The sequence below is a fragment of the Glycine max genome, chromosome 12, assembly GCF_000004515.6.
Source record: "Glycine max cultivar Williams 82 chromosome 12, Glycine_max_v4.0, whole genome shotgun sequence".
Classification (NCBI taxonomy): domain Eukaryota; kingdom Viridiplantae; phylum Streptophyta; class Magnoliopsida; order Fabales; family Fabaceae; genus Glycine; species Glycine max.
Window position 1 is genome coordinate 38233052 of NC_038248.2, and position 12566 is coordinate 38245617.

Consider the following 12566-nt stretch of genomic DNA (forward strand, 5'->3'; position numbering starts at 1 on the left):
AGGGCATCCCACTAAAAAGAAGGTCACAAGGGCACGTGGTGGCTGATTCCCACTACTTATTAATCCACTGGCGACTTTCTAGTAACACCGTTGAAACCCAACCCCTCTTCATAGCTGTTCATAGCTGTCCAATCCCCCCATCCCCATGTGACCCCACTGCACAAACAAATAGATACAGATACCCCAGAGATTTTTATTTTTTTTTAATTTGGGGATTTTAAACCCCCCAAAAAAATGCTACAACAATTACAAATTTGTCACAATTTTTTTTTAAAAAAAGAGAGAGAAAAGAAGAAATCAAGAAAGTTCATGATTATGTTGTTTTATGTTCGTGTGGCTTTCTTATTACTTCTAACAACATTCCCCTGTGGTTGCTGGGAACATACATATATATTTATATAAGGGTCGTGTTAAGAGCCTGGAGGCTCATTTGTTTCATTTCTTCTCTCTCATTGCATGCCTTTTGCAATATATTTACACATACAATAATGTGTGCATGTATACATATATATAATAGCATTTGTTCGGGACATGTTAATGTACTATTGCAACAACAACAACATTAACATCATCTGAGGTTAATTTGCAACTACACTTCCTGGTGTATTTCAATTAATTCAAATGGCGCAATTACCTCCAAAGATCCCAAACATGTCACCAAGTTGGCCAGATTTCTCTTCACACCAACAGAAGATGCAATTGCCACCTCTTAATAACAACGGCACCATCACCAACAACTATCATCAGCACAATCAGAACCCTTCTTGGGTGGATGAGTTTCTCGACTTCTCCTCGGCCCGGCGCGGCGTTCACCGGCGGTCGGTGAGCGATTCCATCACCTACTTGGATTCACCAGTGAAGTGTGGAGGGAATAAAAACAACAACAACAATGAGAACGAGTTTGACAAGTTTGATGATGAACAATTCATGTCCATGTTCACGGATGAAGTAGTGCTCTCTGGGGTCCCCTTGCCACCACCAACCACCTTGTCCTCCTCTAACCCTTCAAGCCCTTACGATCAGAACTTCATCAATGATGAGAAGGAGAAGAAGGAGGAGGAAGAGGAGCACCACCACCACCACCAATTGAAAAATGAAGCAGATGAGGTTGAAAGCCAATGCAAACAGGAAATTATGCAGCTTCCAAATGACACCAATACTTGTTCTTCCAGCGAGAGAATTACTGACCCCAAGAGAGTCAAAAGGTACGTAGTACTCATCAAACATTCATTCATATACATAAGTCCAGTTTTAGATAATTAGCTTCTTCAGAAACACTTTTTTAGAAAAAAATAAGTTTCTTCCGTAAGCTAATTTATAGAAATTCTACCGGGTTAGTTTCTTGGAACGATGATTTTTAACTTATACAAGACTCAATTTTAGCTTACATGAAAAATTATTATATTTTTTCTTCTTATATGTCTACATGAATTATTTATATATATCAATATGCTTTTTCCTGGTAAAGTTTGCAACCATTATACAAAATGGGATAAATGTGTTTCTTCTTGCTTAAATGTATTTTTTTTTTATATATTTAATAGGCTTGATGTATGCTATTCTTTCTTTTTTTTTGTTGAACAATTTCTGTTGCTATTCTAGTATAATGATTAATTAGTGTTTATGAATTACTCTTATAATTGAGAACTGGTTCTTCAAAATTAAGGTGTTTTTTTTTTCTGTACAATGTTTCATAATACTTTTCGTATTTATTTTTTCTGCAACAGAAAATGAACAATACTAAATTGCTGAGTTAGGATTTTTGTTTTCTTTGAGTTCTGTCTCTAATTGTCGTTTTGCATCAGAATCTTGGCTAATAGACAATCTGCACAAAGATCGCGAGTGAGGAAGCTGCAATACATATCAGAGCTTGAGCGAAGTGTAACTTCATTACAGGTTTGGGACGTAACTTGATGTGACTATGATGAATCTCTGTTTTTTCTTTCATCGGTGGACATAATAAATCTTACTATTTTTTAAGTAAATTTTCATATGCCATAATAATAAAGTAACGTTATTTTCTCCAAAGTTTTTATAATACTTTTTCGCAATTAACTTTTTCTTAAGTTTTATCCATTATACTAGTATCATTTATTTTATTTCATATTTTTCTTCTGTTATTTTTATTTTGTTAGAAAAATATTTTAAAGATTGTGGTTAAAATAACATTACTGAAGATAAATATATTGACCTTTTTTTTAATCTGTTGACCAATGAAGGCCGAAGTTTCAGTGCTGTCTCCAAGGGTTGCATTTTTAGATCATCAACGATTGCTTCTAAATGTCGACAACAGTGCTCTCAAGCAAAGAATCGCTGCCCTTGCTCAAGACAAGATCTTTAAAGATGGTAATTTTCTTCAATTATTACTTGGCTAATTAAAAATTACCAAATTAAACTTAACTCTATTATCTTATTATTAATTTTTTGGTGGAGCATTTCGGATATATAATTAATAATCCTGTTAAGATGTGGTTGGTGCATGCATTAATTAGTACTTTATGGCCCTTAGAATCCATCCTACTTCTCTGATCCAATGCCTTTTTCTTGGTTGAGATTAATTATCATTACTCATTACAGTCCATTTAACTGAAGTATAAATCCCTCCTAGTTAGGGAAAGTGACATGTTCACGATTCACTTTGCCAAGTGAACCTAACCTCGTGGCTTTTCTACTTGTCTTTCTATTTGATGCATGCACATGTTTTTTTTTTTTAATTTTTTAATTTTTTAATTTTTTTATATACTACTATTTTATGGCTTCGACTTAGATTAGAATCTATTAGTGGTCGAGAAGTTTAACTTTCTTTTAGAATTATCACTAGTAAAGTACTATTTCTGTTCCCTGAAAAATTATATTGCTATGAATTTGAGATTTTAATCTCTAAAATCTAAATCTTATGATGTGTACGGACAGAAAGATAATAGTTTCATATTACTACCTTCCACAATTGATGGAATAAATTAATGTCATTAATTTTTTAGGGACCAATATATTATATCATTATCGATCAACTTCATTGAATTGGCTAAGTTTGAAGGAAAACGAAGTTATATATTACGTTGAAATCGGGATGCTTGCATGCATCTCTCCGTATGCTATGTAGAAAATTCAGCGAAAAAGAAAGCATGATTTAGTGTATTTACTAGGACAAGTAAAAGAAAATCTGTACTATACTTTACAATTAATGCTGTGTGGTTTTCTAATCGAGACCATGACAAAACGGGAAATGACAAAATATAGATGAAGATAATTTACCTAACATCTCCTCGAAGTTGGTTAATATTAATATATTTTTCCCAAAGGATTAATAAATCAAAAGATAAACCAATGTGGAACAAAGAGTAATACTAATTAAATTGCACTGTTCCTAGCCTTTTTCTCGCGAAAGTTGAAACTGTACTATATAATTATTTCATTAATTTAATTAGTAGGAAGAAACAGACCAATTATGAAAGTGCAGTGCAGTTATATTGATTTTAGTGAAAGCTTTTGCATGCACGCGTATTTAAGTTTGTGTCTGTTCATCATGTGCCATGTCTCCAAGTAGTAGTTAAAATTGTTTAACTAATCTTGCAATTTATATTATTGATCAAAATCATATACATGCAGCTCATCAAGAGGCACTGAAGAGGGAGATAGAGAGACTTAGGCAAGTTTATTACCAACAAAGCCTCAAGAAGATGGAAAATGCTGCTGGGTCACCATTACCATCACCAAAGCCTATATGTGATGCTCAAACAGAAAAGGAAGCACAACTTCTCAACGCTTGAAGATTCATTCATCACACTATAACATATGATATATCAAGTAGCTATATTTATTAGCTAATTTACATGACACTGTGATTCTTTATGTAAAAAAAGAAATTGCAGAATTTTGGATAAGAGAAGGGAGAAACTGGAAGGAGATTAATTTTTTTTTTTGTGCTTGGTAATGTATTAATTGAATGGTGTCACGTACGTACTGTTGGGTGGTTAAAATTTTTATTAGTCAGTTGATGAAGGAAAAATATTATTCACTGAGAGAAGAGTCATGTTCGTTGTGCGTGGTGAGGCCATTGGCTTCTGCTATGAAACTGCGCAGGCACGTGATGTGTTGTTTACTTTAGACATGAAGGGGACCACTCAAAGCTTGCATGATTAGAATGGAGGGGGATCCACATGTGCAGCAGTGGCCGCAACATCAAAAGAGAGGAGTGTGGAAGAAACAGTTGTGTCTATCTACTTTAACTTGATAGATAGGAGTTAGTGGAGGGGAGGTGGTAGTATATGCAATTGTTGGTGTTGATGATTCTTTCACTTCTTTATTTGTTGTCTTTGATTCTTTTTCTACTATTTTGTTTCATGTTTTTCAATGCATATATATGTTGGAAAACAAACACAAGTGTGTAGGGATGGATGGCGCATGAAAGGAAGGTGTCAGTGAGTCCTGATGGGTTTTATGGTTTGCTGTATTATGTATTATGTAATCAATTTTATTTGACATAATTAATTGAAAAAAGGCAAAATGTAAATAGTCAGTTGACTCAATTTACCTGTATATATTATAGTTTTAATTGTTTTACAATTTTTTGTGTTATGGACTCAATGACATCATATACCTTCCTATGATGACAAAAGGGTACGACGATTGTGATGTAAATTACATTGAAAAGAGTGCATGTAGTTTTATCCTTTTTCTCATTCTCTTATTACCTCTTTTTCTCTATTTGTAAGGCTTATTACTGAATTTTCTTTATAAAAAAAAATAATACATAATGTGAGGGTAAAAGAGTAAAAGAAATCATGGCAAAGGGTTAGTTTTTTTTTCTTTTTTTTACTTTCTTTACTAGTAATAATTGAAAACAAACTGATGTGGAAGTAGTATTATGCTTCGTTTTTTTAAATATTAGTAAAAATCTAACATACTTTTTTTTTTTATCAAGAAAGGATCCAAACTAGGGTAAATTTCTTGCCAAAAAATACTGGAGACATATGGCCTCTTTACTAATTTTCCTAACTAGTCGAGTGGAATTTAAGAAAACAGTAAGGAAGAAAAAACAATTTAGCAACAAATTATGAGAAATTATATTTGTATAATTGCATTAGTTGAGGCTATTCTAAGCGAATCCATCAATACGAGTCTACTTGAAACAAGATATTTTCTTCCAATAATGGGAAAGCGACCACATCCATATACGGGACTTGATGTGGAGTCCAAATGTAAATGTAGACAGTGTCTTCCCTAGAAGTAGATTTAGTACATATTTATAAGGAATTGACATAGACCATTTTCTTTTTGGCTTATATATATATACACTGGCATGAGTTGTGGGTGTGGCAGTGATGATATTTTGGCTATAGTTGTGGGTGGCAGTGATGATATTTACACTGGCATAAGTGTGACCTTTTGGCTGGCATGCATGAGATTTACAGATGGTCCACTCCAGTGAATTTAAGTCCATGTGCTAAATTTTCAAATTAAACCATACCTTAGCTATATTATGTTTAAAACGTTCTAGAATTTTCGGTACAGTTTGGTAGCTGTGAACATGCTTAACTACTGTTGTTCTTTGAGCTCTACAGTCTACAGTTCGGTTCATTGCTTATCTCATCATTTACTATTTTAGCATCTACCTTAATATTCTAGCAAAGGATCGTACTGAAGTGCCACAAGCACAAGACAAAGGCATATGCATGCCACAACTCATCATACAAGTACAATATGATGCTACTTGTAGCAGAAATTATTTCATAATTTTGGACTATTAGTGATTTCAATATATTCTATGTGATGCATAATTGAGGATTAATTGGGACTATAATAATGATTATGAATTATGAAATAATTTCTTATACTTGAGGAAAATTGTATAGTTGGCTTGTGGAAAGTGAGAAGAGTATTCTCAAATTCTTTGCAGCTTTGCCATCGTGAGATTTGCTCAAAACTGCTCAATATATTTTAGGAAGATACCTCATTAGTTTTTATTTGAGGTCTTTTTGAGACTTCACTCTCTTCCAATTTTGAAATTTACAATACTTAGTTATTTTATATTACCCCATATTCCCTTCTAGTCCTAGTCCTGCAGATGAAATTCAAAAAACAATGAGGTATTTATAAAGCTAGAGATGTGATATCTCTAAACTGAGGAGCATTTCTGTGCAATTTGCTACAGTAGAAGTAATTGTAGATGATGATGCTTGCCATAATCCTAAAACTTTTGGTCCCCTTTGCATGTGGAACAAGAGAGATGGTCATATCATATGCAGTCAAGTAACTATATACAGCAGTAAAAAGGTTGAGTGGTCAATTTTACTCACGAACCCCAATCCTCCAACTATCAGTGTTGTCCTTGAAAGTGGTAAAACCATCCACACTATCACAGTTTTTAGGATAGGAAGAGTTTTACAATTATATGGTGTGGTGGCCAACTAAATAGGGTGGTCCAGGTTTGTGAGTTTGACGGGTATCTGATCAAGCTATAAATTTGTATATAATTTGATTAATTTGTTACAAGATGTATGACAGCTCCATCAAGAGACAATGAGAACAGCAGTAATGGGAAGAAGAAGAACATAACATGACCAAATGGTCCAAAAGGATAAGTAGAAGAGCAAAAAGAAAAAAGGAATTGTGTTTTGTTCATCGTTGGTGCAACCAACGGAGGCAATGTTAGGCCTTAGTTGCTTATGCGTGTAGCTTTCATGAGTTCATCCATCCTGTCTAATGTCTCACTAATTTTATTTATAGCATATGTGAATATAATTAACATATTTCATCAGAAAATAGACTCGCAATTTTTAAAAAAATTATTATGTATAATACGTTTTTTTATTGACTTTTTAATAAATATCTTAAAAATCATATAATTCTTCATTAAAAAAATAAAATATCATGAAAAATATTTACATAACATCATACAATCACAAATTAATAAATTTATTAATTTTTATAATAATTATTTTAAAAGTATATTGATAATAATTTCTGATACCGTAAAAAAAAATTAGACTAACATTCTTCATAATCATTAAACTCCCCAAACTCCTTTTATTTTTCACTATTATGCTCTGGCTCGCCAAGGAAATGACCTGGTCCATGCATGGATGATGTCACCCCTGCTGTCTGCAAGTTGAAGACGTAGAATCCCACTAGAAATATCAAACATTGAGCTGCCAATCATTGTATCAAAGTGAGTTCAAAAATTGTAGACAAGTGGACGGTTTACCCGGGGATTGCAGCAAAATTTGGGCTAAACCAAGATATTTTTCTTCAATCGTAACCAGTACAACATAGAAATTTTAATAATAAGTTGTAATAGTTACACAATCCACGAACTAAAATTTGGTTACACTTTAGTTGCATTAACCGTAGTTACTAGTTTAAATCATACCAAAATAAAGATCAGAGTTTCTCTACTTCTAGCTTCTGTAGAGAACTACTTAGCTGTTAAAAGTACTTCTATTTTTGTATCCAAACAAACTGTAAATCGATCAGCGAACCAATCATTGATCGTGCTATATATCCCAGGTGAATTGTCCTAGTGGGTATCCATGTCGAATCATATGTTGTCGGTGGAAAAAATGAGACATTGTCTGGAAATATAGGCTCAAGCATTTTCCGATGTCACAGCAGAATTTCCGACCTCCACACAGAATGAGCTATAAATATAGAGGTTGGATTAGACGAATAATTATGTGAGTAAAGACAAAAATTAAATAGAGAAAGTAAATTTCAATATTTGCAATTTGATTCTCAAATAATTCTAGGTAACAGCTACCCATAGTTATGCCCCCCCTGTTTTAAATTAATGTCTGCAAATTCAAAAAAAAATAAATAATAAAGTCTGCAAATTACTACAATAGAGAACTTGCAGCCCTGAACTTCGATGTGAACTGATGAAAAAAAATGGTAAACTCTGCTTATCAGTTTCTTCAGTAGCCCAAATTGGTAAAAATGCCGCTGGTAAATATGCTACTAGAGAAAGCCAGTGCTTGTTATAAGAAAATTTAAATTATCATGTCAGCGTCAATTAATTTTCAGAAAACATATTTTTGTTATCTTAATACATTTTTTAAATACACATTTTATCATAATACATTTTTGGGTTAATTAAGTTTTTATCCCTCAAATTTTTTAGCTTCTAATTTTTTTAAAAAAAAACTAAAAATTAAAATTAAAAAATTTGAAGGACTGACTTAATTAACCCAACATTTTTAATAAACTTTGAATCAATACATGATAATTCTATCATAATATATCATCATTTAGCCTTCCTCCTCGCGCAAAAATAATGAGGATTCTCGGACATGAATATATATTAAGGGGGCTAAACACAATAACTTTCAACTTTCAAGCATTCTATCTTTTACCTTTTCATTTTATTGCTCATATTAACAATTTAAGTCTTTCTCAAAAAAAAAAAAAAAACTAAGTCTAATTACGATCGATCATCACAGGTCAGGCACCCTTTTTGATGATTTATGATGGAGTCCATGATCGTTGTGAACCATCCTTTATTTACTTGATCCAGCAAATTTGATCAAATACCTGCACAAAAACGTTTGGATTTAATTTTGCCATGGGTACTTAATGTTCTTGGCAGCCAAGTCCTTATCAGCTCGAAGTGAGATTTTACTTCAAATTATTGGACCAATTATTCTTCCTACCTGTTTTGAGCTCTCTTCCTGATGCAACAATTATTCTTGATAATCTTCTATTTACAATTGCATGGAGTTCACTTTGAATTTGAGAGCTTTATATACCAGGTCGTAACCAGTATCTTAAATTTTCCTTTAAGTCCTAAGAATACCAAACTACAAAATTCTCAAAATTTCTTTTTGTACAGCACAGAATAGCTCTACCTTACTACAGGTTTAGTAGAGTTTAGTTTGGCCTTCCAGGGGTTTGGCTCCATGTCACCCCTTGGTTCCTTGTTGCTTTTTCTTATTCTTTTGATGAATGATATTGGGTGGTGCAGGTTTTGCTGGGGATTGTTTTGGTGCCAAACTGGTTGGGATGAAAACAACCACTAGTTTCTGCCACATTCCTTTTTTGCTTAAAAAAAATGTCCTTTCAGGGTGAACTATGTGTTTTACCTGGGTAGAAATTTGTAGAATTTCTCAAATCAAATTTAATCATGTAGACACATAATATGGCATGTTCTATTCTAACTTAATAGAGAATTGTGATCATGATGAAATATGGATTTACATAGTTGGATCATCCGTTACTGTGTTCAAATATTTGATGATCACTGAAGAACGGCAAAAAGTTTACCAAATTTCCTAAGCAATTGACTTAATCATGAAATAATTTGACTGGGGCTGCTCATATGCTAATATAGCTCAACAGGCATCTAGTATAAGAAGTGAAATAAGTTTTTGTCCTTATACATCACAGGCGAGTACTTCATTGTCACTCTTTTCCATAAGCCACTCTAGATTCATTTGTTTGGTACTTATACATCTCTAGCTGTTTCTCTCTAAAGATTGAATGCCTAATGTAATTTATAATTGCTTATGCTTCAGAACAATTTATAATTATTGTTTTGAGATGGACCTGTTGGATGGATCAACTGCAATGTTACTAAAGATACCATAGGGAACCATTCTTATAGTTGGAATTTTGTGACCTTGAGTTGCAATAGATCAGAAAGACACAAAAGGCTTTAGCTCTGCTTGTATTTCCTATATCTTAAGTTATCTGCTAGCAATAGATCAAATTAATTTGTTTTGAATAAGAAAATTGATTATCAACGATTGTTCCCTTCTCTTTCTGCCAATTCATATATCTAAGAAAATTCAGAAAAGCAGAATTGCTTTTACATGTTCCACGACTTTGAATAATGGTGGTTCCCAGCGAGATCCAGTGTTTCTCTAACGGTAGCAAGAAAATCACACAAACAATAAATTCTACAACATGCTTAAATTCGATGATGAAAAATCAGATGCAGCATTGGCTTTTTTCTTTCTGTAGCTGCCATATCTATGCCTATTCTGAAATCCGTATTATTAATCTCTTACCAGTTAATTACAAAGCATGTTAATTATGATTCCACCGTCATTCATATACTATTTGGCCTAAATAAATGAATGAACGATAATGCCTACGAACTCAAGGACTAAATGTATGAAGATCAAACTCGTAAGAAAAGTAAAGTGCATATTTATACTCATAAGACAACATATATAATTAGATTGAAAAAGATAAAAATTATACCGTGAAAACTCTTATTTATAGAGTTGATTGTGTTAACCATCCTAACTAAAACTTTAGTAGTCTTTGTTAAGTGCTGAAGATCTTACATAAAATTCAGTTGAATGTGAAACATAAATAAAAAATTATATTATTCATATAACAATTTTTTAAATAATTATAATCTTTCGTTCATTTTCACTTCTATCTGAATGTTCTTTCATTTTATCTCTTTTTTTTTTCTTTTTCATAATCTCATTTATTATATTTTTTATTTTTTTTCTTTCCTTTTTATCTTTCTTTCATTTGTGTCTTATTTCATCCGAAAAAGGAATAGATGATTATGATTGGCCAATTTTTTACAACACTTTTTTTATAACAATTTCTTTTTGTCTTTGAATGTTACATCACTTACCTCATGCTTCTCTCATAATTTTTTTTTATCTCTATATAGTGATTGTAAAAAAAATCAAGAGTTCATTGGAACCAAAAAATGCTTTTTACACAAGAAATTTACATAGATTTCAAGAAAGCTGATGCAGTATGTGAGAAACATTTTTATGATATTTGGATGAACATTCTACATCAGTTTCTATGTAACCAAACTAGAAAGCACTTTATAAATAAAAAATGCACTAAGAATTGATGTAACATATTTGTTGATTAAATTTTTATCAACCAATATAGAACGTGGACCTCATTTGCTACTATGATATTCCACAAGACTTTTAAGAACGATGGTAAAAATATCTTATCTAAAAATACTAAGGAATGGGTTTTTGGTAAAACCAGAATCTCTGGCAATGCTGCTAAGGAATTTATGAATTCGTCCACTAGAGGAAGCCCTGGCATTGTTGGTTGTGGCTGTATTTTTAGGAATTACTTAACCATTTCCCTTGGTTGTTTCTCTGAAAATTTGGGGAGTAAAATTTAGATGAAAGGAAAAATTTAAATTATTACCTAATAAAGTCAATTATATCTCTTTTTTCTTTTATTTTATTTTCTATCCAACCAAGCAAAAAAAATAACATGGTGATTCATATTTTCTTCTCTTTATTTTTTTTTCCATTTCACTTTCTTTTCTTTCAAACAAATCAGAAAAGGACAAAAGTCCAGAAGTACCGGACTCCACTGCAAGTTGCAACTTTTGACGTTTTGATTTTGTTGTATAGAACAACATGGTGTTACTCGCTCACTGAGTTGAGTTCACTGGTTACACAATGTCGAAGAGAGAAGAATTTGCTCCGTGGCACTTCTTTTTTCTTCTTCTTCTTCTATGGGGGTTTGTCGGCGGCGATGCGCCGGGGAGGGAGGTGTGGTGCGTGGCGAAGAACAACGCGGAGGACACGGCGCTGCAATCGGCGGTGGAGTGGGCTTGCGGCGCAGGCGGAGCCGATTGCGGAGCGATTCAGGGAGGAGGACCCTGCTTCGACCCTTCCAGTATGCAGAATACGGCGTCGTATGCTTTCAATGATTATTTCCGCAAACACGCTATCTCTGAAGAGAATTGCAACTTCGGCAACAACGCCGCCATTACCTCCTTCAACCCCAGTCAGTGTTCCTTCCACCCCTTTTTTCTTCTTCTTTTTCTTCATTCCCCTAAATTTATTGTTGCTAATATGCTATGTTTCTTGTTATATATATATATATATATATATATATATATATATATATATATATATATTATTTTTCAGGTTTTGGTAATTGTAAGCTCCCTTCTAGGTAAGAGTTCAGGTTTTTTTTTTTTTTTTTTCTGGGGGCTTTTATTTTGAGTTGTGAAAGTTTAAGGTCCAATTTTGTGATGCAGTTTGTTAGTGAACAATGGGAGTTTCTCGGGATCGGTGTCTTCTATGGGATTGATGCCCGGGGAAGAAACGAGTGGGTGCGGTGGAGTTGTTTGGAGGTGGTGGCTTGCGCCATTTATTGTCACTACACATTTTTTGTTTATGCTAGTTTCAATTTCACGGATTGTTTAAGGATAATTATATTTGTGAAATAGTACCAATCTGTCTGTGATTCTGTACTATAATCTATTGTTATGCTCAGCTGCTTCCAAATTTGTAGTTTTGCTAGCAAAGTATTGATTAAAATCACCACTTTGAAGGAGATTGTACCTCATTTAAAATTGAATTTGAGTAAATGGAAGGTTGTTATGTTCTCATCTAAAATGGTCTTATGAATTATGATTGCATAGACCTTCAGTTGTTGAAATGGCAACATCCTGAGGTAAGTTTTTCTCATACTGATATGATTACTAGTCTGCTCTAAATCTTAACTCAGGTGAGTTGTTGTTATATGCCTATCCAAAGAACTTGAAGTGCTCGTGATTCTAATTATTTGCTTTATAATTGGTGCAGATATATTTAGCTTGCCTTACTAGAGTTTAGAAT

The 12566-nt window shown here is 33.0% G+C and overlaps 2 protein-coding genes across 3 annotated transcripts; both read left to right on the forward strand.

The window, feature by feature from the left end:
- Window positions 1-278: 278 nt before the first annotated feature.
- On the forward strand, window positions 279-4398 carry BZIP58 (transcription factor bZIP58). Of its 2 annotated transcripts, XM_026124521.2 has the most exons (5): window positions 279-1205; window positions 1806-1896; window positions 2220-2346; window positions 3610-3764; window positions 4144-4398. In XM_026124521.2, exons 1-5 carry the CDS (start codon window positions 622-624, stop codon window positions 4246-4248), a joined length of 1062 nt encoding a protein of 353 aa, XP_025980306.1. In that variant the 5' UTR covers window positions 279-621; the 3' UTR covers window positions 4249-4398.
- A 6854-nt stretch (window positions 4399-11252) lies between these two features.
- LOC100795871 (PLASMODESMATA CALLOSE-BINDING PROTEIN 5) lies at window positions 11253-12329 on the forward strand. The gene is made up of 3 exons (XM_003540340.5): window positions 11253-11727; window positions 11871-11898; window positions 11984-12329. Exons 1-3 carry the CDS (start codon window positions 11397-11399, stop codon window positions 12150-12152), a joined length of 528 nt encoding a protein of 175 aa, XP_003540388.1. The 5' UTR covers window positions 11253-11396; the 3' UTR covers window positions 12153-12329.
- Window positions 12330-12566: the final 237 nt, after the last annotated feature.

Bases quoted from the DNA above. Each gene is read 5' to 3' on its own strand.
- BZIP58 (XM_026124521.2), top strand. From the start codon at position 622: ATGGCGCAATTACCTCCAAAGATCCCAAACATGTCACCAAGTTGGCCA. The intron at 1,206-1,805 runs GTACGTAGTACT...GTTTTGCATCAG, and splicing joins GACCCCAAGAGAGTCAAAAG to AATCTTGGCTAATAGACAAT. The intron at 2,347-3,609 runs GTAATTTTCTTC...ATATACATGCAG, and splicing joins AGACAAGATCTTTAAAGATG to CTCATCAAGAGGCACTGAAG.
- LOC100795871 (XM_003540340.5), top strand. From the start codon at position 11,397: ATGTCGAAGAGAGAAGAATTTGCTCCGTGGCACTTCTTTTTTCTTCTT. The intron at 11,728-11,870 runs GTCAGTGTTCCT...ATTATTTTTCAG, and splicing joins CATTACCTCCTTCAACCCCA to GTTTTGGTAATTGTAAGCTC. The intron at 11,899-11,983 runs GTAAGAGTTCAG...TTTGTGATGCAG, and splicing joins AATTGTAAGCTCCCTTCTAG to TTTGTTAGTGAACAATGGGA.